Genomic DNA, 26,559 nt, shown 5'->3' with positions numbered 1-26,559 from the left:
AGGGTATGTGGTGCACCACTACAGCATGTTCCTAAGTCACCAGGGTATGTGGTCCACCACTAGGACAGCATGTTCCTAAGTCACCAGGGTATGTGGTGCACTACTAGGACAGCATGTTCCTAAGTCACCAGAGTATGTGGTCCACCACTAGGACAGCATACCCCTAAGTCACCAGGGTATGTGGTCCATCACTAGGACAGCATACCCCTAAGTCACCAGGGTATGTGGTCCATCACTAGGACAGCATACCCCTAAGTCACCAGAGTATGTGGTCCACCACTAGGACAGCATACCCCTAAGTCACCAGGGTATGTGGTCCACCACTAGGACAGCATGTTCCTAAGTCACCAGGGTATGTGGTCCACCACTAGGACAGCATGTTCCTAAGTCACCAGGGTATGTGGTCCACCACTAGGACAGCATGTTCCTAAGTCACCAGGGTATGTGGTCCACCACTACAGCATGTTCCTAAGTCACCAGAGTATGTGGTCCATCACTGGGACAGCATGTTCCTAAGTCACCAGGGTATGTGGTCCACCACTACAGCATGTTCCTAAGTCACCAGGGTATGTGGTCCACCACTAGGACAGCATGTTCCTAAGTCACCAGAGTATGTGGTCCACCACTAGGACAGCATACCCCTAAGTCACCAGGGTATGTGGTCCATCACTAGGACAGCATACCCCTAACTCACCAGGGTATGAGGTCCACCACTAGGTCAGCATACCCCTAACTCAACAGGGTATGAGGTCCACCACTAGGACAGCATACCCCTAAGTCACCAGGGTATGTGGTCCATCACTAGGACAGCATGTTCCTACGTCACCAGGGTATGTGGTCCACCACTAGGACAGTGTGTCCCTAACTCACCAGGGTATGTGGTCCACCACTAGGACAGCATGTTCCTAAGTCACCAGGGTATGAGGTCCACCACTAGGACAGCATACCCCTAAGTCACCAGGGTATGAGGTCCACCACTAGGACAGCATACCCCTAAGTCACCAGAGTATATGGTCCACCACTAGGACAGCATGTTCCTAAGTCACCAGGGTATGTGGTCCACCACTAGGACAGCATACCCCTAAGTCACCAGGGTATGAGGTCCACCACTAGGACAGCATACCCCTAAGTCACCAGAGTATATGGTCCACCACTAGGACAGCATGTTCCTAAGTCACCAGGGTATGTGGTCCACCACTAGGACAGCATACCCCTAAGTCACCAGGGTATGTGGTCCATCACTAGGACAGCATATCCCTAAATCACCAGGGTATGTGGTCCACCACTAGGACAGCATTTTCCTAAGTCACCAGGGTATGTGGTCCACCACTAGGACAGCATACCCCTAAGTCTCCAGAGTATGTGGTGCACCACTAGGACAGCATACCCCAAAATCACCAGAGTATGTGGTCCACCACTAGGACAGCATACCCCTAAGTCACCAGAGTATGTCGTCCACCACTAGGACAGCATGTTCCTAAGTCACCAGGGTATGTGGTCTACCAGTAGGACAGCATACCTCTAAGTCACCAGGGTATGGGGTCCACCACTAGGACAGCATACCTCTAAGTCACCAGGGTATGTGGTGCACCACTAGGACAGCATGTTCCTAAGTCACCAGGGTATGTGGTCCATCACTAGGACAGCATGTTCCTAAGTCACCAGGGTATGTGGTCCATCACTAGGACAGCATACCCCTCAGTCACCAGGGTATGTAGTCCACCACTAGGACAGCATGTTCCTAAGTCACCAGGGTATGTGGTCCACCACTAGGACAGCATGTTCCTAAGTCACCAGGGTATGTGGTCCATCACTAGGACAGCATACCCCTCAGTCACCAGGGTATGTAGTCCACCACTAGGACAGAATACCCCTAAGTCACCAGGGTATGTGGTCTACCAGTAGGACAGTGTACCCCTAAGTCACCAGAGTATGTGGTCCACCACTAGGACAGCATACCTCTAAGTCACCAGGGTATGTGGTGCACCACTAGGACAGCATGTTCCTAAGTCACCAGGGTATGTGGTCCATCACTAGGACAGCATGTTCCTAAGTCACCAGGGTATGTGGTCCATCACTAGGACAGCATACCCCTCAGTCACCAGGGTATGTAGTCCACCACTAGGACAGCATGTTCCTAAGTCACCAGGGTATGTGGTCCACCACTAGGACAGCATGTTCCTAAGTCACCAGGGTATGTGGTCCATCACTAGGACAGCATACCCCTCAGTCACCAGGGTATGTAGTCCACCACTAGGACAGAATACCCCTAAGTCACCAGGGTATGTGGTCCACCACTAGGACAGCATACCCCTAAGTCACCAGAGTATGTAGTCCACCACTAGGACAGAATACCCCTAACTCACCAGGGTATGTGGTCCACCACTAGGACAGCATGTTCCTAAGTCACCAGGGTATGTGGTCCATCACTAGGACAGCATACCCCTAAGTCAGCAGAGTATGTGGTCCACCACTAGGACAGCATGTTCCTATGTCACCAGGGTATGTGGTCCACCTCTAGGACAGCATAACCCTAAGTCAACAGGGTATGTGGTCCATCACTAGGACAGCATGTTCCTAAGTCACCAGGGTATGTGGTTCACCACTAGGACAGCATGTTCCTCAGTCACCAGGGTATGTGGTCCACCACTAGGACAGCATGTTCCTAAGTCACCAGGGTATGTGGTCCACCACTAGGACAGCATGTTCCTCAGTCACCAGGGTATGTGGTCCACCACTAGGACAGCATGTTCCTAAGTCACCAGGGTATGTGGTCCATCACTAGGACAGCATGTTCCTCAGTCACCAGGGTATGTGGTCCATCACTAGGACAGCATGTTCCTCAGTCACCAGGGTATGTGGTCCACCACTAGGACAGCATACCCCTAAGTCACCAGGGTATGTGGTCCATCACTAGGACAGCATATCCCTAAATCACCAGGGTATGTGGTCCACCACTAGGACAGCATGTTCCTAAGTCACCAGGGTATGTGGTCCACCACTAGGACAGCATACCCCTAAGTCACCAGAGTATGTGGTGCACCACTAGGACAGCATACCCCTAAATCACCAGAGTATGTGGTCCACCACTAGGACAGCATACCCCTAAGTCACCAGAGTATGTCGTCCACCACTAGGACAGCATGTTCCTAAGTCACCAGGGTATGTGGTCTACCAGTAGGACAGTGTACCCCTAAGTCACCAGAGTATGTGGTCCACCACTAGGACAGCATACCTCTAAGTCACCAGGGTATGTGGTGCACCACTAGGACAGCATGTTCCTAAGTCACCAGGGTATGTGGTCCATCACTAGGACAGCATGTTCCTAAGTCACCAGGGTATGTGGTCCATCACTAGGACAGCATGTTCCTAAGTCACCAGGGTATGTGGTCCACCACTAGGACAGCATGTTCCTAAGTCACCAGGGTATGTGGTCCATCACTAGGACAGCATACCCCTCAGTCACCAGGGTATGTAGTCCACCACTAGGACAGAATACCCCTAAGTCACCAGGGTATGTGGTCCACCACTAGGACAGCATACCCCTAAGTCACCAGAGTATGTAGTCCACCACTAGGACAGAATACCCCTAACTCACCAGGGTATGTGGTCCACCACTAGGACAGCATGTTCCTAAGTCACCAGGGTATGTGGTCCATCACTAGGACAGCATACCCCTAAGTCAGCAGAGTATGTGGTCCACCACTAGGACAGCATGTTCCTATGTCACCAGGGTATGTGGTCCACCTCTAGGACAGCATAACCCTAAGTCAACAGGGTATGTGGTCCATCACTAGGACAGCATGTTCCTAAGTCACCAGGGTATGTGGTCCATCACTAGGACAGCATGTTCCTATGTCACCAGGGTATGTGGTTCACCACTAGGACAGCATGTTCCTCAGTCACCAGGGTATGTGGTCCATCACTAGGACAGCATATCCCTAAGTCAAAAGGGTATGTGGTCCACCACTAGGACAGCATAACCCTAAGTCAACAGGGTATGTGGTCCACCACTAGGACAGCATGTTCCTAAGTCACCAGGGTATGTGGTCCACCACTACAGCATGTTCCTATGTCACCAGGGTATGTGGTCCACCTCTAGGACAGCATGTTCCTCAGTCACCAGGGTATGTGGTCCATCACTAGGACAGCATGTTCCTCAGTCACCAGGGTATGTGGTCCAACACTAGGACAGCATGTTCCTATGTCACCAGGGTATGTGGTCCACCTCTCGGACAGCATGTTCCTAAGTCACCAGGGTATGTGGTCCATCACTAGGACAGCGTGTTCCTCAGTCACCAGGGTATGTGGTCCATCACTAGGACAGCATACCCCTCAGTCACCAGGGTATGTAGTCCACCACTAGGACAGAATACCCCTAAGTCACCAGAGTATGTGGTCCATCACTAGGACAGCATGTTCCTATGTCACCAGGGTATGTGGTCCACCACTAGGACAGCATGTTCCTCAGTAACCAGGGTATGTGGTCCATCACTAGGACAGCATGTTCCTCAGTCACCAGGGTATGTGGTCCATCACTAGGACAGCATGTTCCTAAGTCACCAAGGTATGTGGTCCATCACTAGGAGAGCATGTTCCTATTTCACCAGGGTATGTGGTCCACCACTAGGACAGCATGTTCCTAAGTCACCAGGGTATGTGGTCCACCACTAGGACAGCATGTCCCTAAGACACCAGGGTATGTGGTCCACCACTAGGACAGCATACCCCTAAGTCACCAGGGTATGTGGTCCACCACTAGGACAGCATGTTCCTAAGTCACCAGGGTATGTGGTCCACCACTAGGACAGCATACCCCTAAGTCACCAGAGTATGTGGTCCACCACTAGGACAGAATACCCCTAAGTCACCAGAGTATGTCGTCCACCACTAGGACAGCATGTTCCTAAGTCACCAGGGTATGTGGTCCACCACTAGGACAGCATGTCCCTAAGTCACCAGGTTATGTGGTCCACCACTAGGACAGCATATCCCTAAATCACCAGAGTATGTGGTCCACCACTAGGACAGCATACCCCTAAGTCACCTGGGTATGTGGTCCACCACTAGGACAGCATGTTCCTAAGTCACCAGAGTATGTGGTCCACCACTAGGACAGAATACCCCTAAGTCACCAGAGTATGTGGTCCACCACTAGGACAGAATACCCCTAAGTCACCAGAGTATGTCGTCCACCACTAGGACAGCATGTTCCTAAGTCACCAGGGTATGTGGTCCACCACTAGTACAGAATACCCCTAAGTCACCAGGGTATGGGGTCCACCACTAGGACAGCATATCCCTAAATCACCAGGGTATGTGGTCCACCACTAGGACAGCATGTCCCTATGTCACCAGGGTATGTGGTCCACCACTAGTACAGAATACCCCTAAGTCACCAGGGTATGGGGTCCACCACTAGGACAGCATATCCCTAAATCACCAGGGTATGTGGTCCACCACTAGGACAGCATGTCCCTATGTCACCAGGGTATGTGGTCCACCACTAGTACAGCATGTCCCTAAGTCACCAGGGTATGTGGTCCACCACTAGGACAGCATGTTCCTAAGTCACCAGGGTATGTGGTCCATCACTAGGACAGCATGTTCCTAAGTCACCAGGGTATGTGGTCCACCACTAGGACAGCATGTCCCTAAGTCACCAGGGTATGTGGTCCACCACTAGGACAGCATGTTCCTAAGTCACCAGGGTATGTGGTCCATCACTAGGACAGCATACCCCTCAGTCACCAGGGTATGTAGTCCACCACTAGGACAGAATACCCCTAAGTCACCAGGGTATGTGGTCCACCACTAGGACAGCATACCCCTAAGTCACCAGAGTATGTAGTCCACCACTAGGACAGAATACCCCTAACTCACCAGGGTATGTGGTCCACCACTAGGACAGCATGTTCCTAAGTCACCAGGGTATGTGGTCCATCACTAGGACAGCATACCCCTAAGTCAGCAGAGTATGTGGTCCACCACTAGGACAGCATGTTCCTATGTCACCAGGGTATGTGGTCCACCTCTAGGACAGCATAACCCTAAGTCAACAGGGTATGTGGTCCATCACTAGGACAGCATGTTCCTAAGTCACCAGGGTATGTGGTCCATCACTAGGACAGCATGTTCCTATGTCACCAGGGTATGTGGTTCACCACTAGGACAGCATGTTCCTCAGTCACCAGGGTATGTGGTCCATCACTAGGACAGCATATCCCTAAGTCAAAAGGGTATGTGGTCCACCACTAGGACAGCATAACCCTAAGTCAACAGGGTATGTGGTCCACCACTAGGACAGCATACCCCTAAGTCACCTGGGTATGTGGTCCACCACTAGGACAGCATGTCCCTAAGTCACCAGGTTATGTGGTCCACCACTAGGACAGCATATCCCTAAATCACCAGAGTATGTGGTCCACCACTAGGACAGCATACCTCTAAGTCACCAGGGTATGTGGTCCACCACTACAGCATGTTCCTATGTCACCAGGGTATGTGGTCCACCTCTAGGACAGCATGTTCCTCAGTCACCAGGGTATGTGGTCCAACACTAGGACAGCATGTTCCTCAGTCACCAGGGTATGTGGTCCACCACTAGGACAGCATGTTCCTAAGTCACCAGGGTATATGGTCCACCACTAGGACAGCATGTTCCTCAGTCACCAGGGTATGTGGTCCACCACTAGGACAGCATGTTCCTAAGTCACCAGGGTATGTGGTCCATCACTAGGACAGCATGTTCCTAAGTCACCAGGGTATGTGGTCCACCACTAGGACAGCATGTCCCTAAGTCACCAGGGTATGTGGTCCACCACTAGGACAGCATGTTCCTAAGTCACCAGGGTATGTGGTCCATCACTAGGACAGCATACCCCTCAGTCACCAGGGTATGTAGTCCACCACTAGGACAGAATACCCCTAAGTCACCAGGGTATGTGGTCCACCACTAGGACAGCATACCCCTAAGTCACCAGAGTATGTAGTCCACCACTAGGACAGAATACCCCTAACTCACCAGGGTATGTGGTCCACCACTAGGACAGCATGTTCCTAAGTCACCAGGGTATGTGGTCCATCACTAGGACAGCATACCCCTAAGTCAGCAGAGTATGTGGTCCACCACTAGGACAGCATGTTCCTATGTCACCAGGGTATGTGGTCCACCTCTAGGACAGCATAACCCTAAGTCAACAGGGTATGTGGTCCATCACTAGGACAGCATGTTCCTAAGTCACCAGGGTATGTGGTCCATCACTAGGACAGCATGTTCCTATGTCACCAGGGTATGTGGTTCACCACTAGGACAGCATGTTCCTCAGTCACCAGGGTATGTGGTCCATCACTAGGACAGCATATCCCTAAGTCAAAAGGGTATGTGGTCCACCACTAGGACAGCATAACCCTAAGTCAACAGGGTATGTGGTCCACCACTAGGACAGCATACCCCTAAGTCACCTGGGTATGTGGTCCACCACTAGGACAGCATGTTCCTAAGTCACCAGAGTATGTGGTCCACCACTAGGACAGAATACCCCTAAGTCACCAGAGTATGTGGTCCACCACTAGGACAGAATACCCCTAAGTCACCAGAGTATGTCGTCCACCACTAGGACAGCATGTTCCTAAGTCACCAGGGTATGTGGTCCACCACTAGTACAGAATACCCCTAAGTCACCAGGGTATGGGGTCCACCACTAGGACAGCATATCCCTAAATCACCAGGGTATGTGGTCCACCACTAGGACAGCATGTCCCTATGTCACCAGGGTATGTGGTCCACCACTAGTACAGAATACCCCTAAGTCACCAGGGTATGGGGTCCACCACTAGGACAGCATATCCCTAAATCACCAGGGTATGTGGTCCACCACTAGGACAGCATGTCCCTATGTCACCAGGGTATGTGGTCCACCACTAGTACAGCATGTCCCTAAGTCACCAGGGTATGTGGTCCACCACTAGGACAGCATGTTCCTAAGTCACCAGGGTATGTGGTCCATCACTAGGACAGCATGTTCCTAAGTCACCAGGGTATGTGGTCCACCACTAGGACAGCATGTCCCTAAGTCACCAGGGTATGTGGTCCACCACTAGGACAGCATGTTCCTAAGTCACCAGGGTATGTGGTCCATCACTAGGACAGCATACCCCTCAGTCACCAGGGTATGTAGTCCACCACTAGGACAGAATACCCCTAAGTCACCAGGGTATGTGGTCCACCACTAGGACAGCATACCCCTAAGTCACCAGAGTATGTAGTCCACCACTAGGACAGAATACCCCTAACTCACCAGGGTATGTGGTCCACCACTAGGACAGCATGTTCCTAAGTCACCAGGGTATGTGGTCCATCACTAGGACAGCATACCCCTAAGTCAGCAGAGTATGTGGTCCACCACTAGGACAGCATGTTCCTATGTCACCAGGGTATGTGGTCCACCTCTAGGACAGCATAACCCTAAGTCAACAGGGTATGTGGTCCATCACTAGGACAGCATGTTCCTAAGTCACCAGGGTATGTGGTCCATCACTAGGACAGCATGTTCCTATGTCACCAGGGTATGTGGTTCACCACTAGGACAGCATGTTCCTCAGTCACCAGGGTATGTGGTCCATCACTAGGACAGCATATCCCTAAGTCAAAAGGGTATGTGGTCCACCACTAGGACAGCATAACCCTAAGTCAACAGGGTATGTGGTCCACCACTAGGACAGCATGTTCCTAAGTCACCAGGGTATGTGGTCCACCACTACAGCATGTTCCTATGTCACCAGGGTATGTGGTCCACCTCTAGGACAGCATGTTCCTCAGTCACCAGGGTATGTGGTCCAACACTAGGACAGCATGTTCCTATGTCACCAGGGTATGTGGTCCACCTCTAGGACAGCATGTTCCTAAGTCACCAGGGTATGTGGTCCATCACTAGGACAGCGTGTTCCTCAGTCACCAGGGTATGTGGTCCATCACTAGGACAGCATACCCCTCAGTCACCAGGGTATGTAGTCCACCACTAGGACAGAATACCCCTAAGTCACCAGAGTATGTGGTCCATCACTAGGACAGCATGTTCCTATGTCACCAGGGTATGTGGTCCACCACTAGGACAGCATGTTCCTCAGTAACCAGGGTATGTGGTCCATCACTAGGACAGCATGTTCCTCAGTCACCAGGGTATGTGGTCCATCACTAGGACAGCATGTTCCTAAGTCACCAAGGTATGTGGTCCATCACTAGGAGAGCATGTTCCTATTTCACCAGGGTATGTGGTCCACCACTAGGACAGCATGTTCCTAAGTCACCAGGGTATGTGGTCCACCACTAGGACAGCATGTCCCTAAGACACCAGGGTATGTGGTCCACCACTAGGACAGCATACCCCTAAGTCACCAGGGTATGTGGTCCACCACTAGGACAGCATGTTCCTAAGTCACCAGGGTATGTGTTCCACCACTAGGACAGCATACCCCTAAGTCACCAGAGTATGTGGTCCACCACTAGGACAGAATACCCCTAAGTCACCAGAGTATGTCGTCCACCACTAGGACAGCATGTTCCTAAGTCACCAGGGTATGTGGTCCACCACTAGGACAGCATGTCCCTAAGTCACCAGGTTATGTGGTCCACCACTAGGACAGCATATCCCTAAATCACCAGAGTATGTGGTCCACCACTAGGACAGCATACCCCTAAGTCACCTGGGTATGTGGTCCACCACTAGGACAGCATGTTCCTAAGTCACCAGAGTATGTGGTCCACCACTAGGACAGAATACCCCTAAGTCACCAGAGTATGTGGTCCACCACTAGGACAGAATAACCCTAAGTCACCAGAGTATGTCGTCCACCACTAGGACAGCATGTTCCTAAGTCACCAGGGTATGTGGTCCACCACTAGTACAGAATACCCCTAAGTCACCAGGGTATGGGGTCCACCACTAGGACAGCATATCCCTAAATCACCAGGGTATGTGGTCCACCACTAGGACAGCATGTCCCTATGTCACCAGGGTATGTGGTCCACCACTAGTACAGAATACCCCTAAGTCACCAGGGTATGGGGTCCACCACTAGGACAGCATATCCCTAAATCACCAGGGTATGTGGTCCACCACTAGGACAGCATGTCCCTATGTCACCAGGGTATGTGGTCCACCACTAGTACAGCATGTCCCTAAGTCACCAGGGTATGTGGTCCACCACTAGGACAGCATGTTCCTAAGTCACCAGGGTATGTGGTCCATCACTAGGACAGCATGTTCCTAAGTCACCAGGGTATGTGGTCCACCACTAGGACAGCATGTCCCTAAGTCACCAGGGTATGTGGTCCACCACTAGGACAGCATGTTCCTAAGTCACCAGGGTATGTGGTCCATCACTAGGACAGCATGTCCCTAAGACACCAGGGTATGTGGTCCATCACTAGGACAGCATATCCCTAAATCACCAGGGTATGTGGTCCACCACTAGGACAGCATGTTCCTAAGTCACCAGGGTATGTGGTCCACCACTAGGACAGCACATCCCTAAGTCACCTGGGTATGTGGTCCATCACTAGGACAGCATGTTCCTCAGTCACCAGGGTATGTGGTCCATCACTAGGACATAATACCCCTAAGTCACCAGGGTATGTGGTCCACCACTAGGACAGCATGTTCCTCAGTCACCAGGGTATGTGGTCCACCACTAGGACAGCATGTTCCTCAGTCACCAGGGTATGTGGTCCACCACTAGGACAGCATGTTCCTAAGTCACCAGGGTATATGGTCCACCACTAGGACAGCATGTTCCTCAGTCACCAGGGTATGTGGTCCACCACTAGGACAGCATGTTCCTAAGTCACCAGGGTATGTGGTCCACCACTAGGACAGCATGTTCCTCAGTCACCAGGGTATATGGTCCACCACTAGGACAGCATGTTCCTAAGTCACCAGGGTATGTGGTCCACCACTAGGACAGCATGTTCCTAAGTCACCAGGGTATGTGGTCCACCACTAGGACAGCACATCCCTAAGTTACCTGGGTATGTGGTCCATCACTAGGACAGCATGTTCCTAAGTCACCAGGGTATGTTGTCCACCACTAGGACAGCATGTCCCTAAGTCACCAGGGTATGTGGTCCACCACTAGGACAGCATGTTCCTATTTCACCAGGGTATGTGGTCCACCACTAGGACAGCATGTCCCTAAGTCACCAGGGTATGTGGTCCACCACTAGGACAGCATGTTCCTAAGTCACCAGGGTATGTGGTCCACCACTAGGACAGCACATCCCTAAGTCACCTGGGTATGTGGTCCATCACTAGGACAGCATGTTCCTAAGTCACCAGGGTATGTTGTCCACCACTAGGACTGCATGTCCCTAAGTCACCAGGGTATGTGGTCCACCACTAGGACAGCATGTTCCTATTTCACCAGGGTATGTGGTCCACCACTAGGACAGCATGTCCCTAAGTCACCAGGGTATGTGGTCCATCACTAGGACAGCATGTCCCTAAGTCACCAGGGTATGTGGTCCATCACTAGGACAGCATGTTCCTAAGTCACTAGGGTATGTGGTCCATCACTAGGACAGCATGTTCCTCAGTCACCAGGGTATGTGGTCCACCACTACAGCATGTCCCTAAGACACCAGTGTATAAATTCACCGACTGCCCTCACCAGGCTTAGCTTGACTGTCGAAGCTGTGTACCAGGGTGTGGCCAGTTTCACATGCAAATGGCTATCAGGAGCTGCTGGTGAGAGCCAAGTGTTGAGTGGAGACCAAAGGTGAGAGAGCTGCCCCAGAATGGACATGACAAGGCCTTCACCAAAGGTGCTACTCCACCTGGGATCCCTCATACGCCTCAACTCTTTTGAATAATTGCTATTGTACCGGCAAACACAGCAGTGATAACACACACATTCAGATGTCATAAACTATGAAATCATTAGTTTAATGTACTGCTGGTCCAGATCAACAAAACAGCTCAAAGGTCACATTTAAAAGATACACATCTGGCAATATGACACCATCTTATACTTCACTGCTCGATCTGACTAACCTTCATTATAAAATCGAAGAGTAAACTTTGAACCCGCTACACCTTGTCACCAACCAGGGTAAGTTATAGCCCTCCAAATAACTCTCGATGGCCACTTTATTAGGTACACCTGCTCATTTATGCAAATATTTAATCAGTCGATCATTAAAGCAACTCAATGCATTAAAGCATGCAGACATAGTCGAGAAGTTAAGTTGTTGTTCAGACAAAACATAAGCATGGGGAAAGAATGTGATCTGTGACTTTGACCATGGAATGATTGTTATTGCCTGACAGGGTGGCTTGAGTAACTCAGAAACTGCTGATATCCTGGGATTTTCACACACAACAGTCTTATAGAGATTACAATAGAACGCTGTAAAAAAATAAAAAGAGAAAAGACATCCAGTGGGCAGCAGCTCTGTGGGCGAAAATGCTTTGTTAATGAGAGAGGTCAGAAGAGAATGGCCTGACTGGTTCAAGCCGACAGTACTCAAATAACCAGTGCTGTACAGAGGAGCATCTCCGAACACACAACATGTTGATCCTTGAGGTGGATGGGCCACTATAGCAGCAGACCATGAACATACACCAGTGGCCACTTCAACAGTACAGTACAGGAAGTAGCTAATAAAGTGGCCACTGAGAATATATTTGTCTTTTGGGATTACATAGAAATTATCCCATCGTTAACACCACAAGAAGAGCAATTCATTAATGCAATGGAATCAGTTGCTACCTGCTAATAAAAAAGATGCCGACATAGTTTGTATGCTTAATGTTTAACAGCTAATGTAAGCCATGACCAGTGATGCTATTGTCCAGCACTGGTAGCTCTGTCTTAGTCTCCCTCTCAACCACAGGCTAAATCCAAGAACACTTAGCAGGGAAAGGACAGATCTTGCAGAAAGAGCAATTACCAGTTTCATGATGTGCTGATTTCTTTCCAGATGAGTGGTTCTGACAAGCTCATACAGTACATCATTGCCACGAAATGACAGCTAACATTAAAGAATCCTTGGCAATTCAGCCATCTCTCTCTGGTTGCATCAACAATGCTGTTGGATTGTTAACAGGGGATATAAAAAAGGCACAATCTATACAACTCATCCTTGCTTCCATTTTCTTAACTTCAACAATAATGAGATGTTGCACTAAGTTTGATAGTTCTCATTGTTTTAAGGGAAATATTTTAATTACAGTAATGGAACAACTCGTATGTGCTTAATTTATTGAATTTATTTTCTTTGAGTGTTTATTTTAATTTTAAATAAAACAACAATGGAAATTTGCACCTTATTTATCCACTGTAGTATTGTCAGTAAAGCTAAATATTATCTAAAACAGTGACACTTCTCAAAGTTATGATGACTGATCAAGAAATTCTCTGTAGACTTTCTCTCCCTAGATCTCAAGATATTTTTGATTTTAGTTCTAGAGTATGACAGCATGGAATCAGATCCCTTGGATCAACTCATCCATGCTGACCACAGTGCCTTCCTGAGTTTGCCTCAATTGCTTGCATATGACCCACATCCCTCTAGTCATTTCTTATCCATGAACCTGTCCAACGCACAGAGAATGCCTGAGAAACTCAGCAGGGCAGGCAGCATCTACGGTGGAAAATGAACAGACAATATTTTGGGCCAAGACACTTTGTCAGGACTGGAAACGAAAAGGTCAAAAACCAGAATAAAAAGGTAGGAGGAAGGGAGAGATGCTCAGTCTATCAGGTGAGAGGTGTATCCAGCTTAGAAGTAAAAAATAAGTGGGTGGGTTCTACTGTTCTCTTATATCAGATTTCTTCTTTTTCAGCCCTTTGCATCATCCACATCACCCTCCAACTTCTCACATTGTAACCCATCCCCACACACCTACCTTTCCCCCTCACCTGGACTCAACTGTCATCTGCTAGCACATGTCCTTCCCCTTCTCCCTTCCCTTTTATTCTAGCTTCTCCCCGCTTCCTTTTTGAAACTAAAGCAGGAGTTGCAGCAATGTTAGGAGATTTCAGTTCCACTGTTACAAGTGTGGTTTCTTTCCAAAAAGTGATGTATAAGTTTTACTTTAAGTTTGGCAAGGGTGCAATAACCTTTAGGCACTCTCATTTGCTATACTGCATGTGCTGTACTTCAGGCAATTAGATAATTGGCAGGAATAATAAACTGACATATTTGCCTGATCTCTGAGTCAAACTGAGCTATGTAATGCTCCACAGTACAAGAAAAATCCAATACTTAACAATGAGACTGAATATCCACGATGAGATTTGATATTCTCAGATCGAGACCAGTGGGTCTGTTTTATAATGGCAAAAAGGAAGGGTGACTATTTAGGGCTGAAATAAGAAGTAACACGTGTAATGGGGGCTTGAGGTGAGATGGTTGAAATAGCACAAATGGGATACATAGGGAAATCGGATATGACAGGATGCAAAAGGTGAATAGCATTTACCTCATGCAATTGGATATGTTCTTCAAAGTCAGTGACATTGGTATACAACTTCAAATTGTTGAAGCTATACTAAACAAACTTGTTGCACTGATAGTCTTAGTCTAAGTAAGTTAGTTAATACTCCACCATACAAGTACAGGATGAACCTGACACACTACATTCAAAGCCATGTTGACTATCCCTAATTCTAAAGATTTTCAATGTTCAAAATGACTTCAGCAGTGGTTAAGTGGCAGATGGATTAAGGCGCAGAGGCTTACAAAAGAAGTTCCAACCATTGAGTCAATTCACAGGGGAGGAATATTCTAAACTGATTTGTGAATGTATTATCAAAGAAATCAGCAGTCAAAGGAGGAATGAAGAGTTAAATTATAAGAAGGGTTTAGAAGCAAAATAATGAGAAGGAGAGAAATATTGAATTCCAGATTCCTTGCAAGCCAAAGGCTGTGGTGTGCAAAGTGGGATTGGGTGGGAGGAGGAAGCATATCCAAAAGATTAGAGTCAGAGTGTTTGGGGGCAAGGTATGTGGAGGGATAGTTATATGGGGAGAGGGGTTTTGCCAAGACTGTCAGTATTAAGTACCAACATGTTTAGTAATGAAAGGACTCTTAAGACCTTATCAGAGTTGGTACTGTACTGACAGTAGTACAGTACCAACAGTACTGACACTACTGACTGTAATGTAGTGGTTAGCACAATGCTTTACAGTACTGGTGTTCCGGGTTCAATTCTCACTGCTGCCTGTAAGGAGTTTGTACATTGTCCCTGTGACAATGTGGGTTTCCTCCAGGTGTTCCGGTTTCCTCCCACAATCCAAAGACATACTGGTTGGTAGACCAATTGGACTCTGTAAATTATCCCGTGATTAGGATAGGGTTAAATAGGAGGATTGCTGGGTGGTGTGGCTTGAAAAATCAGAAGGGCCAATTCTGCACTGTATCTCAATAGATAAATCAATAAAGATTTTGACAGGCCCAGCAGGAAACAGGTTGCAGGATGTCCTTCAAATCTCTGTGATGCTCACTTAGTTAATACCAATTGTCATGTGTTAACAAATGCCTCCCTTTTAATGAGCACCAGCAATAAATTAGTAGAAAACTTTAAAGAAGCTACTTAACCAAATTAAAATGCATTCCTGGACATCACTTGGCACCCACCAGCACCCACCCATCACCGAAGTTCTCATGTGCGTAGTTTGCTCCCTTTCCAAAGAGACCAAATATTGACGTAATAGTTGTATTGAACCAGACAGTCAGTTTCCTGAACTGATGTCCCTCTAACCAGCTAAGAACTGTTGCAGGAGACAATTCTTCCAGTTCCACTCATTGTTAAATCATCAAGAACATGAGATTGACCAACAGTTTAAAACCGAGGAGCAGCTTGCTCAAATAGCAACAAGGAACCAAAAGCTATCTGCATACAAGTGTGAGTGACAACTTCAAGTCGTGGAAGCTGCAAACAGCCTGTGAGTCCATGAATATATTTAGTAATACATTCTACTGCATAAAGATAAAGAATTTGAATATGACTATAGTGTAGCAGTTAGCATGACACTATTACAGCTCAGGGTGTTCTGGAGTTCGAAGTTCAATTCCGGTGCCATTCTGTAAGGAGTCTGTATGCCCTCCCTGTGGAATGCTTGGGTTTTCCTCTGGTGCTCTGGTTTCTCCCACAGTCCAGAAAATATACTGGGTAGGTTAATTGGTTATTGTAAGTTGTCCCATGATTTGGTTAGGGTTAAATGGGTTTGTTGGAGGTCGCGTAGCGAGGCTCAAAGGGCTGGAAGGGCTTACACCGCGCTGTATCGCTAAATAAAATAAATCATGATGAAGATTAGCTATATTTGTAGCATGTACATTGAAACATGTTGTTTGCATCAAATCAAATCAGTAAGGATTGTGCGAGGGGGCTACCCACAAGTGTTGCCACACCGCTGGTGCCAACATATCATGCTCACAACTCGCCAAGCCTAAGCCTAACCATTCTTGTTTGGAATGTGGGAAGAAACCAGCACACCTGGAGAAAACCCATGGGGAAAACATACAGACTCCCTACAGACAGCAGTGGGAATCGAACTCCGAATGGTGATCTTTGGTGCTGTAAAGCGTTCGCACTAACTGCTGTGCGACTGTGCCACCATTGGTGTGGTTAGTGTGCGCCAAAAACATGATTGAAAAATGAGAGGATCGTAAGAAGGAAAACAGTCTATCAGGAAATCTATCTCCATGGATAACATGCAAGCAAACAACCTAGATGCACTTTAGGGTGATATTGTGTAAAGATCTCAAGAGCTGCAGGTACAAGCTGCAGAGGGGCATAAAGACATTTCTGAGAGATAGATTAAAATGTCAAGCAATAACAGATACTTAGATGACAAAAAATGCCCTTCAGTCTGCAGGGCTCAGCTACAACTGCAATAACAACAATTTATATTTCCTATCTACTTTGAACAATTCAGGGGAATATTCAGAGAGTGACCAGATGCAGCAGTAATTTTTGAAATGAAATTACTCCCGTCTGCTTCCTTGTGGATTTGTTAAGTTGATTAAATAATATTTATCTGAACACGGGCTCTTCCTTGGATTATTAAGGTATAAATTGCATTAGCTGCTGAGTTGGACATACTAATCTCTGTTAATGTATGTCTTAAAATAGCTTAGAATTTGCTACAATAAATATTTAATTAGCAACAGCAGTTGCAAAACCTGTCCTATTGTGAGCAACACCTTATGTGCAGAAACCAACACTGGAAATAGTGTTTGTCACATCTGTAACTGTGATTTCTGCATTTCATAAGTTTCCCTGCTGTGCATTAATATCTGGGAGAAGTTTGCCTTTGGTGACCAGCACCAAACACATGGGAGAAGTTCTGCAGGTCAGTTGTAATTAACATGGATAGAACTATATTCTTAGCACTGTGCACAACATTCTGCCCTGGCAATGAAAGATGACCTATTCCCTACTCTCAATTTCTGAGTAAGCAGGTTAAGACCTAGGTTGGAAACATTCATTTTCTTTGCCCTATTATAAGCAATATTCTGCCAATTTTTATGTCTCCATTGAAAAATTCTTATAGAAAAAATTATTTTCTTTAATTCATTTCATCAATAAATAAATTGCCCAAATTATTTTGTAGAAATACTTAAGCACCACCTATTTTCTACTCATTCAGTTATGGAGAAACATGTGGGTACTTCTTCCTTCCTGAGTCCTTTGTGTTTGGATTCCTCTGTGGATTGTGTTTGCTCCATTTCCTATTAGAAAGTATTGGTGAGGAGAGATGAATGGCATCTGGGGTTTGGTTAATGAAGTTCTCAGGCAATAATTAGTCTTTTAAGCAACTGTTCACTGTGGACAATTCTGCCTATGATGGAGATAGAGGAAGAATAGACAAGAGGACTCCAGACCCACAACCTATGTGGAAGTTCCCAAATTCTTTGCTATTTTTATAAATTCCCGTGTTCCAAAGATGAAATAAAGAGATTTTCTAGATATGCCAACTTCCAAGGATGATTTGCATACTCCATGTCCATAGGAAATTCCATCTGAGAGGATCAGACAGGATCTTTCCACACATTCAAACCCCTAGTGGGACATGGATAAGTGATGTGAAACAATGTCAGGTCCCTTTAGTGCTTCATCCTTCTTTTCATCTTTCTGAGTAGCACATAGTTTTAACTATATTCCAGCTCCTGCCAGGCATATTGTCTTACTTTCCTCTGGAATGATGCTCTGGGATACAAACAGGACCATGGTACTTATGCCTACTTCATGCACTTCACCCATTATTATACAGAATGTTGAAGGAAGGCATTGCCCCATCACTGTACTGTGGATTTCACTTATTACTCCCTCCAATTCAATGTCAACTTCTGCCACAAGAAGCCTTTCTGTATTCTATTCTGTTTGGGTACTTTGTAAAATACTATTTATTTGAACACAACCAGCTACATTCAAAGGGTAGCAGTAAATAAAAAGATTGACCTTAGTATGGGCTACTTTTAACTCAATCATAACAGAAATAAAACCCAACATCATTCAAGGAAATCTGAGTGCATTTCGACAAAGAGGATTTTGCTGCTTGGACGTGTTTGTCTAGAAGCTACATGCACTTAGCAGGGTTTTAAAGACACGACTTCCATAATCTCCTAAGAGTCCCTTACACCCCTCCACTCCCCCAATGCATTTCGGTACTTGTAGTGGGGTAGCCAAACATTAAATTGGAATAAAAGGTGATCAAGAAAGCTGAAAACTCTCATGCCAGTGTCAAAGGAATGGTATCTCTCATTTCCATTCCACACTTTTGGTCACTCCCTTCACTGAATCCACAAAACTCAAGTTCTACACCCCAATCCAGTATTAGTGTTTCTCTAAGTCTTTGATAATCAGTTAGGTTGGTGTGCTGACCAGGATTTGTTATAAAACTCCTCCTAGAGAACAACCAGTGATTAACCAAGTTTGAATGCAACTTCTTTGATTTGTATTCTTGGCCCCTATTTGCAAAGCCAAGAATTGACCATGTTTTTTTTTTCGTAATAGTGCTCTCAACCAGTTTTAACTTCTTCAAACATTTGTGTTCATGCTCCCTTGCTCTACCTGTTGTTTCACCCCCTCAAATGAAAATCTTTGATAGATTGTGCCAGACCTAAGGAATTCTCAATAAATTTCAGGGTCAACTTTATGACATTTTAGGAGTAGCCTGACATAAAGAGTAAGAGCAGTAATAAATATATTATTACAATATCTTACTCTTTTCAATTAAGTTTTAGCTGCTGTGCTTTATACATAGATATCAAAATCGAACCATACACATTGGGTTGGACTGTGCTCGCCAGAGACAGATGCTTCCTTAGAGAATAGTTGTGTATCTGCCCCACACACTCCCTGCTCAACACAGGACTCCAGCAGTGAGCCAATGACATTCTGAGCTAGGAGTCAGGATGAATTTTGTACATTTCCTGTCAACTTTGTGCCAAACATAAAGCAACATGGACCCATTAATTTGCATTGTGTCTTTGACCTTGAGCAAAAGGATAAGTGCAGTGAAGTGATTTATTTATATTTATTTATTTAACTTTATCTCATTGATTTTCTAGGGTGCTTAATGACCATGTAGTCTCCTTCATAACTCTCTATCTTCTTCTTCTTTGGAAATCTCGTGAGGTTGAGGATGACTTGCTTCTATTCCAGTTTTGAGGATTGCAAGGCATCCTTGTGCTTAAACATGAGGAGGCTGTTTGCAAGGTAGCTATCACATGGCTGGGCGAAGCAAGTTCTTCGTCCAATTTGAGAAGGTTCAAGATGAACACAGACAGTGCTCTGCTGCACAGACTTAGTGCATGAACACACATGATCACATCCACTTGCACTCTGAACCCCTGTCTACACACACACATATACATGCACAAACATATGTGCATCCACATATACACACACACTTACAAATTTGTCCAAAACCAGCTGCTTCCCTTGCATACTCTTATCTTGATGGCCCATTCCCTCAATCTCCCCATCGCATCTCCTCTTCCTCAGCCTCCCATTTCTCTGTTCCTCTTTCTCTCAGCTTTCCCCCTCTGTCTTGATTTCTGTTTTCCAATTCCCTACTCCCTACTTTTTAGGGCTTTAGAAAAGGTAGATTAGGAAATGAGGCAGAATACAAAGAAAAATACAGAGAATGTATTTATATTCTAACAGTTTAGAGTAGAGGAGTGAGAATTAGCCTTTGACTATGGAGCAAGTGGAGCTAATATCACCAGTTTAGCTGCAATCTTAGCACTTACAAATTCTAACAGGGAAATGGATTTTTTGACCCAACGATTTCTCCATACAAGTATTTTAGTCAAAATGAGTGAGCTTTTGAGGATGAGTTTAATATTGCTTATTTATTTCAATGAGATTTCCTACAGCCTTCTGATACAGGCTGGACAAATTTAAGACACGGTCATCATTCCCTAATTTCCATTCCATCCTTCGTTCAAAAATGATCCCCTGATCAACATGCTTATTACGAAAACACAGAAATGATAATCTTTAGTTAAATCAAGCCTGTAGAACATTTTTGTAGAGATGCAATAATAGAAAAGGAAGCAATTACAAAATCACAAATAAATGATTAAAGATTAAGCATATATGTAAGTTGCTATTTTAAAAGTTCAGAGGTAATTATGGAATTGAGCAGGACTGTATGCTAATCTATTGCATTACAATGTCCTCAAACCCTTCTCCACTTTGTTAGCAAGCAAAAGACTGCAAGTGCAATTCAGTTCTGATGAAGGAAACACAAACTCTTTTTCTCCTTCCACGGACGCTGCTTGTACTTTCAGCATTTTAGGCTTAGCTTTTTTAAATTACATTTATTTCAATTAAGGGGCACATTTACCTTATAAGAATAAACACAATGTAACACAGAACATACATCAAGATTAGGAGAGTTATAAACATTGTTGTACTTTCCAGCTTATATCAAATTCTATCTCAGAATAAACAGTTGGGTAATTAATTCCTGTGCACCAATGCCGAGTCCTGTTCAAAAGTTTCTTTGTTGTGTTTCCTTTCTAGATCATTGTTCAAGGTCACTTTCACATTGATATGACACAAAACAAATGAGCAGCTTCTCATAACCAGTTCGATTCTGCCTCTATCTACAAACACGGGCATATTGAAAGTTTTCAGTTAAATAGTGAATAAGTTGCAATTGACCTTAGATACTATGACCATTTTGCACTGGTAATTTGAATTTCTTGCTCCAGTTCTAGATTAATCTTCCAAATCCATTTTGGTAATCATGTTTCCTTTACTAGTATGTTAATTATGCATTTTGTAATCAGGTGACAGTATTTGTGATGGCAAGAAGTTGTCTATAAATTTGAATGGCAGAACTGAAGATACCCAAAGATGAAATTGTGACAACAGACAATTGGGTCCATTTCATTGCTTTTCCAGAGTAGAGTGCCAGAGAACAACTAATGCCGAGCATGGCTTCTCAGCCTATAGAGGTGTTTAGACCTTATTAATAAGTTCATTTGTGGCTTTGATATAACTGAACCAAAAGTTACATTTTCAATTTTTACCTTATTTGTCGATGTAAAATGAAGGTTGGGCGGACACCCATGTCAATATTAGGATTTCTGCCATAGAAACATCTCACTTATTCAATAGAAGAGACTAAGGACTTACATTTTGAAATTCTCTCTCTTAATTGAAGAATGGGGGAAGTTTAGTATACAAGGTTAGTTAAGGTGTTACAAGCAAAATAACCCCTCCATCCATATTGCAACCATCCAAAAATTTATGTTTTTTGAAGAAATTGCCTTTATTTTGTCATGTATTAATGCATTAGGAACTACCTGTCCTAATCTGGTCCTGTAAATGTTAACTCTTTTACTCGGGAGAGTTGCCACAGTTTTTTGGAAGAATCTGTCCAATTGTTAAAACATCGATTTGTGTTGTGTACACTGCCCAATACCTTCAAACCATTTTTTTTACCACCACTTAAGGGTTCCATTCCCATAATGGTAAAGGAACTCTTCTTCTACAAATAGGTAGATGGACAGAATATTCAGTCTGTATAGACCCAAGTTAGTGAGAGCCTTCTGCTATCTCCCTGAACTCAGACTCTGGAAAGGAAAGTGAGAATAGCCTAATCCTTTGCTTTCGTCACAATTGCCCAGATATTTATTGAGCAATGAGTGATGAAATTTCCAACAGGAAACAAGATTGTCAAACTATCACATTCTGCTTCTCAGTCCAAGAAGAAATTCCTCATAAGTAAATTCTTCTTCTTCCTATGTCCATCCATCAAAGTCACAAATCTTTCCATGGATGGGTACAATCCCATGGAGTTGGCCTCAGCAAGATCCCAAACTGTGCATGAGCCATCCTCAGGTAGTGGGAGGACCTAGATTTTCTACTCACCACAGTGGCAGCTACCTAAATAACCTGGATCAACACATCGACGTCACATGGAGTCTTGCATGCTTCAAGGACGCAACAGGTGATGCTACCTCAGGACTACCCAAGTTGGAATGGCTGTTGTTGAGATTGATCCAACCCCAGATCCTGAATGGATAGGCTTGCGTCTGCCCCTCCTGGACCATGTCATACAAAACAACAGTGGCAGATAGGTGGTGCTATCCTAGCAAAGATGCAAATGCTGTCAAGATTCTTTGGGTGAGACAGCCTGTGATAAATCCACAGCTATTGTTCCACGCTGGGTCTCTATATACAGACAGAATGTTCAAACTCCACACAAGCATAATTAGCGCTGTAATAACTTAATGCAAGTGCAGAGCAACTCATTGTATGGCTGTCCCCCATTTTGTGTTTGCAACCTCCCAGATGACGCAAATTTAGACACTGACTTTACTTCTCATTTTCCCAATAAGGTGCACGTAAGGAAATATGCAATTCGGGCTTCCCTGAGATAAACTGCAGTGAGTTCCAGTTGAGGTTTTGAATCTTATTTGTATTGAAATTGTGCAGGTGGTACAAATAAGCTTTGATGTATTTGCATTTCTTTTGAGTTGACGAAAAGCAGTCAGCCTTATTGCAGCTGTCATAATGTGCTCACTTTGGACAAAGTACTGCCGTCATCAGGCCTTGGCACTGATCGTTCTTTGTGAGTTAGGACAGATTAGTGGGTCATTTATGTAGAGGTTGAAGAATAGGGGTAATAATACATTTCCTTGGGGAAGACAACACTGGGCTACTGTAAGATGCCAAATAGTTGCTAAATTAATCAGGGATGACTTGAAATTTTCATTGTCTTCCTGCTGTAATCAGCACTGAGGGAGCCAAGTGTGCAGATATTGGTCCGTTATCAGGTGTGTAAAGTTCATTAATCTTCCGCATGTCTGACAAACTTTAGCAAAGTCAGGTGAGTACACAGTGTTCTTCTGGGTGTGATATAGAGACGTCAAGAAGCCAGGTGCTGTTGTTTGTTTTGTCCCCTGCTTGCTCTCTTCAATTCAGATTCACTGGTGTAATGTGCCACCATGATGGAGGGAATCTTACTCACAGAAAGAATGTGAAACCTTGACCACCACATCCAAACTTCCTTGGCTTTATAAAGAAGCAACAAACGTTGATGTGTTTTGCTTTCAACATCAGGCTCTTGATATTGTTGAAGTCTTTTTGGTGCCAGGGCTCAAAAAATCCTCTTGCATCATCATAGTTCAAGCTTAATCATCATTCACCCATACAAATGTATACAGCGAAATGAAATATCATTCCTCTGAGGTCAAGGTGTAAAACACAGTACATACAGTCTCACACAGCACATGTAATTATGATCCAGTGCATACAGTCTCAAAATAATATTTGCACAAGTCAGAAAGTAAGGAGGCATGGGATCCAAGGAGACCTTGCTTTGTGGATCCAGAATTGGCTTGCCCACAGAAAGCAAAGGGAGATTGCAGATGGCTCATATTCTGCATGGAGGTCGGTGACCAGCGGTGTTCCACAGGGATCGGTTCTCGGATCCCTCCTCTTTGTGATTTTTATAAGTGACCTGGATGAAGTAGAAGGGTGGGTTAGTAAGATTGCCGATGACACAAAGATTGTGTGTATTGTGGATAGTTTGGAGGGTTGGCAGTGGTTACAGCAGGACATTGATAGGATGCTGAGCTGGGTTGAGAAGTGGCAGATGGAGTTCAACCCAGATAAGTGTGAAGTGGTTCATTATGGAAGGTCAAATTTGAAGGTAGAATATAATATTAATGGTAAGACTTGGCAGTGAGGAGGATCAGAGAGATCTTGGAGTCCCTGTCTATAGGACACTCAAAGCTGCTGTGCAGGTTGACAGTGTTGTTAAGAAGATGTATAGTGTGTTGGAATTCATCAACTATGGGGTAGAGTTCAAGAGTCATCAGGTAATGTTACAGTTATATAAGACCTTGGTTAGACCCCAATTGGAATACTGTGTTCAGTTCTAGTCACCTCATTACAGGAGTGATGTAGATACTATAGAAAGAGTGCAGAGGAGATTTACAAAGGTGTTCCCTGGATTGGAGAGAGTGCTTTATGAAAATAGGTTGAGTGAACTTGGCCTTTTCTCCTTGGAGCGATGGGGGATGAGAGGTGACCTGATAGAGGTGTATAAAATGATGAGAGGCATTGATCGTGTTGATGCTTTTCCCAGGGCTGAAATGGCTAACATGAGGGGGCATAGTTTTAAGGTGATTGGAAGAAGTAACAGAGGGGGTGTCAGGGATAAGCTTGTCCACACAGAGTGGTGAGTGCCTGGAGTGCACTGCCAGTGGAGGTGGCAGAGGTGGATACAATAGGGTCTTTTAAGAATCTCTAAGATAGGTACATGGAGCTCAGAAAAATAGAGGGCTATGCAGTAGGGAAATTCTAGGCAGTTTCTAGAATAGGTTACATGGTCAGCACAACATTGTGGGCTGAAGGGCCTGTAATGTGCTGTAGAGTTCTATGTTCTATGTTTCTAAGTTGCTGTGGCATGGACTGAAAATTGATGGTGCATGGGATGTTGTCATTGAGCCACTTTTCTGCAAGCACAAGCTGCAGCAGTTCCTCATCTTGCACTGGGTCAGCCACAGATGAAGGAAACACACACAAAATGCTGGAGGAACTCAGCAGGCCAGGCAGCATTAATGGAAAAGAGTATAGTCGACGTTTCGGCCCAAAACATCGACTGTACTCTTTTCCATTAATGCTGTCTTGCTTGCTGAGTTCCTCCAGCATTCTGTGTGTGTGGCTCCGATTTCCAGCATCTGCAGATTTTCTCTTGTTTGTCACAGATGAAGGCAACCCAATTTGTCTTCCAGGGAGCGAACACTGGAGAGCAGCCCTGACAGGAGAGCCAGCAGCAGTGGCTGTCCCCCAACCGTGCACGGATTCCTGTGTGCCTGCTGTGGCTCTGTTCTCTCCCACACCATCTCCAGTGCTTCCTCCCTGGGTGACTGCAACAGGCAATGCCATGGCATGAAGGCCTGGTCTCCGCAGCACCCTGATGCCACAGCTCTTCTGCCATTAATCTCACCAAATAACTAATGGACCGGACTTACAGTATTTTGTGTTGCCAATATCCAACAGGGTCCTCTCAGGAGTACCATGGAGCAGTACAGACACCAAGTTCTCATCTCTTGGACTCTGCACCACACTTCCTGTGGCCATCACTATGCTGGTGCTTTGTGGCATCAGCCGGGGCATGAACAGAGGTGATGAGAGAGTGAAGTTTCCAGTTCCCCACGAGACAGCCATCTGTAGAATGTAGCAGCTGAAATGTGCCAGGCAATGCAGACTGCCCGAGGATTAATGAGTCATTGCAAATTCCCTGGAACTTGACTTCCCTGCGTGTGTCTGTGATGTTTCTGGATCAAAAAATTCCTGACCTAATTTCACCTGGGAATGCTGCAAACAAGTGATAATTGATTTCACCAATGTCCTGCATATGATAACACATAAACATATCAGTTGCATTTCTGCAGGTTGTACTAATTGTATAGCTTGACTAGGTTTGGGTGATTTATGTCCACATAAAAATGTTGTATGATTCGATGGATTTACCTATTCTTAAGGTTTCTTAAGATGTGGAACAGTCAGTGCCAGGAGCAGTGATGTATCTAAGGTATGGCAGGTATGGCATGTGCCCTGGGCACCACTTGAAGGGGGGCGCTACTAAGCAGTTTCTATTAAAGTCAGACAAGCCATCCTCGAATAGTGAAAAAAGAATTTTCTTCAGATCTATGATCTGTCTTTGTTAATCATGGGTGAGAAGAGCTAGGATGGCCTTATTTCAGAGCATTGTGTAAGAAGATCATGAAACATTTCTCCAAGAAGAAGAAGGAAAGTGGAGCTGAAGGATGGAAGAGATGAAAGTTGGAGGCAGAGGAAGCCAAGAAGTCAAGCAATTTCTTCATGCCCTTCTTTGAAAAGCCCAGAACATGTAGTTTGACACATTCCATGGAGTCACCTGCACCTGCTACAAGTTTGTTAGAATCCGAAGGTGGATCAAGTAGAAATGTATCACAAGCCGAGGAGGAAGTCAAGTCAGATAAATCCGAGTATGACGAGATTAAGAATGAGGCTGCCATGAAGAATGTGGACATGACAG

The 26,559-nt window shown here is 45.5% G+C and overlaps 1 protein-coding gene across 2 annotated transcripts in view; it reads left to right on the top strand.

The window, feature by feature from the left end:
* The window catches only part of tprkb (Tp53rk binding protein), a 188,015-nt gene that overhangs the window by 61,102 nt on the left and 100,354 nt on the right, over positions 1-26,559 (top strand). Inside the window, exon 6 of one of the 2 annotated variants that reach the window (XM_073066251.1) lies at positions 12,980-12,995. The exons of the other annotated variant lie outside the window; for it this stretch is intronic. Coding sequence (XP_072922352.1) covers position 12,980 — 1 coding nt within the window. The 3' untranslated portion in view covers positions 12,981-12,995. Of the gene's footprint in view, positions 1-12,979; positions 12,996-26,559 lie in introns of those variants that run through there. 2 annotated transcript variants of the gene reach the window in all.

The sequence above is a fragment of the Hemitrygon akajei genome, chromosome 14 (genome assembly GCF_048418815.1).
Source record: "Hemitrygon akajei chromosome 14, sHemAka1.3, whole genome shotgun sequence".
NCBI classification, from domain to species: domain Eukaryota; kingdom Metazoa; phylum Chordata; class Chondrichthyes; order Myliobatiformes; family Dasyatidae; genus Hemitrygon; species Hemitrygon akajei.
This window is presented reverse-complemented; position numbering and strand designations above follow the sequence as displayed.